The sequence below is a fragment of the Pleuronectes platessa genome, chromosome 11 (assembly GCF_947347685.1).
Source record: "Pleuronectes platessa chromosome 11, fPlePla1.1, whole genome shotgun sequence".
Classification (NCBI taxonomy): domain Eukaryota; kingdom Metazoa; phylum Chordata; class Actinopteri; order Pleuronectiformes; family Pleuronectidae; genus Pleuronectes; species Pleuronectes platessa.
In genome coordinates this window covers 16,738,977-16,741,101 of record NC_070636.1, presented here as the reverse complement: position 1 = coordinate 16,741,101, position 2,125 = coordinate 16,738,977, and the positions used below count along the sequence as shown (strand labels likewise).

At 41.8% G+C, this 2,125-nt stretch overlaps 1 protein-coding gene across 1 annotated transcript; it reads right to left on the bottom strand.

The window, feature by feature from the left end:
- Positions 1-230: 230 nt before the first annotated feature.
- On the bottom strand, positions 231-1,496 carry vcpkmt (valosin containing protein lysine (K) methyltransferase). Its single transcript, XM_053435385.1, has 5 exons — positions 1,217-1,496; positions 990-1,103; positions 793-865; positions 538-657; positions 231-429 (listed from the first exon to the last, which is right to left on the bottom strand). Exons 1-5 carry the CDS (start codon positions 1,471-1,473, stop codon positions 325-327), a joined length of 669 nt encoding a protein of 222 aa, XP_053291360.1. The 5' UTR covers positions 1,474-1,496; the 3' UTR covers positions 231-324.
- Between the last annotated feature and the right edge of the window lie 629 nt (positions 1,497-2,125).

Sequence of the window (2,125 nt, the reverse complement as noted above, 5' to 3'; positions counted from 1 at the left end):
TCTTGGGTGACCTCTCCAGGTTAAACAACTCATTTTTATATAAGACAATCCGCCTGTGTGAAATGTCTGTGCTTGCACATGGGCCACGAGGCTGCCATCTGCTGTACCTTCACAGTCCTGCAATTACCCAGACCAGAGAATCTGGCTGATAATATCACGTATTTAAGTAATTTAATTCTTACATTGGGGTAAAAAAAATGTATTCCAATCACACACCAGGACGTATTCACTGATATATTTAAAAATATTTAATGATAAAAAAAAATATGTAGAAATGAAGATACACTGAAAAGTCTACCCACACAAACTTCAGCAGACAAACTTTCAGACTTTTTTCCGGATGTGCAGGATGTGGATGTCTGGACTATTGAACTCCGGGTCTTGTTTGTCTGAAGGGATCTCCTCAAACCTGAAGTGTTGTTCCAGCAACTAGAAGATGACACAAAACACCACAGGGACTAAAGAGATGAAAACTTCCTTAAATGTATATTTATTTGCTGGGATTAACGAATTAAAAATACACTATTTGATGCTCACCTCAAAAAATTGCCTCTCCACTTGTGGGTTGACGCCCTCGGTACGCTGCTCATAACAGCAAATGATGCAGGTGTCGGGTCCGGAGAGAAGCTTCAAGGTTTCCACAAGTGGAACAATCGACTATGGAGGAATAAGTGATGAGTCACAATGAGAAAAAAACCGCACAACAGTTTGTTCTTTCTTTAGAATTATGTTAATGATGGTGACATCTTGCAGAGTCAGTGGAACTGAAAGAAGAAAACTGGAATAAAATACCTGCTCATAATAGATGCAATCCGCCATGAGGACATAATGTGGAGAAGGCAAGAAGTCCGACACATCTTCACCCCTATAAGGAGGATGGAAATCACCATAGAGTCAACGGTTTATGTCTTACTATAGATTAATCATGCCACTGTGATGTACCTTTATGAATGAAATGCAACAGAACATAAAATAGGAAAAATACAAACCATTTCAGTACCTTGGCAGTTACGGATCCACCGCTGATGTGAGCCTGGTTCTCCTGGATGTTCACTCTCAGGAGGGTCTGCAAATCCTCCAGGTCTGTCACAGTCACCTGAGCTCTGTGGGAATTAAGATCTATCGATTATTGATTGTGATCAGTTAAAGTTATATTTGCAAATCAATAGGAGCAGATGGATGTGTAGCTTGACACACTGACCGGTCCGCCTCTCACCCCAGTGTCGCTGCCATCAGACCGACAACTCCGGTCCCAGCTCCTAATTCCAGCAGCCTCCTACCGGCCCACACGTTCACTCCTGCGGACGGATCGTGAAACTGTTTCGTCTCTAAATATTTGGCGAGAACAATGGCCGCGTCCCAGACCACACAGCCCACATCCCCCAGGTAGCACTGCTTCACTTTCAGGGCACAGCCGTCGTTCTTCTCGATTTCTCGCACAAAATATTCATTTTCATCAGCGTCCGCCGCCATGTTTGTCCGGGCAGGAACTTGAAAGAGAGAAGTTCCGGTGTGCGTTCATCTTCAGAATAAAAGCATGGCCTCAAAACAGCTGTGGAGCATGACACAGGATGAGACCAAATTAAACTCATTTTTATACAGACTAATCTCTACCTAACAAGCAATTTCAACTGTTTAGTACAGAAGTGCACATCTATTCATAAGAAATCACGACAGAAGATTAAGAAAACACAACAATGACACCATTCACATAATCACAAATATGTATTTACTACACAGGATAATTAGAACAAACCTCTTTGTATTAGATTTGAGTCATTCCTCGGGTTGATATTAATGTTTTTATGGAAAACATAACGTTTTTTTCCCAATCCCTTCCATGTCAAGTGACCCAGTGATTCTAAATATATCCAAATTCGTATCACTACACTGCATAATTAGAACAAACCTCTTTGCATCAGATTTGAGTGCTTCTGTTTAATATTAAAATATTTATAGAATGTGTATGTTTATCTTCCAAATCCCTTCCATGTCATGTGACCCAGTGGATCTAAACCAAAGCTGAATTGTGATATTACAATTGCCTACCCCACCTCACTGTCTAAGTGCCCCTGAGCAAGGCACCTTACTCCCCTAACCACTGCTCCCCGGGGCGCCGTGCATG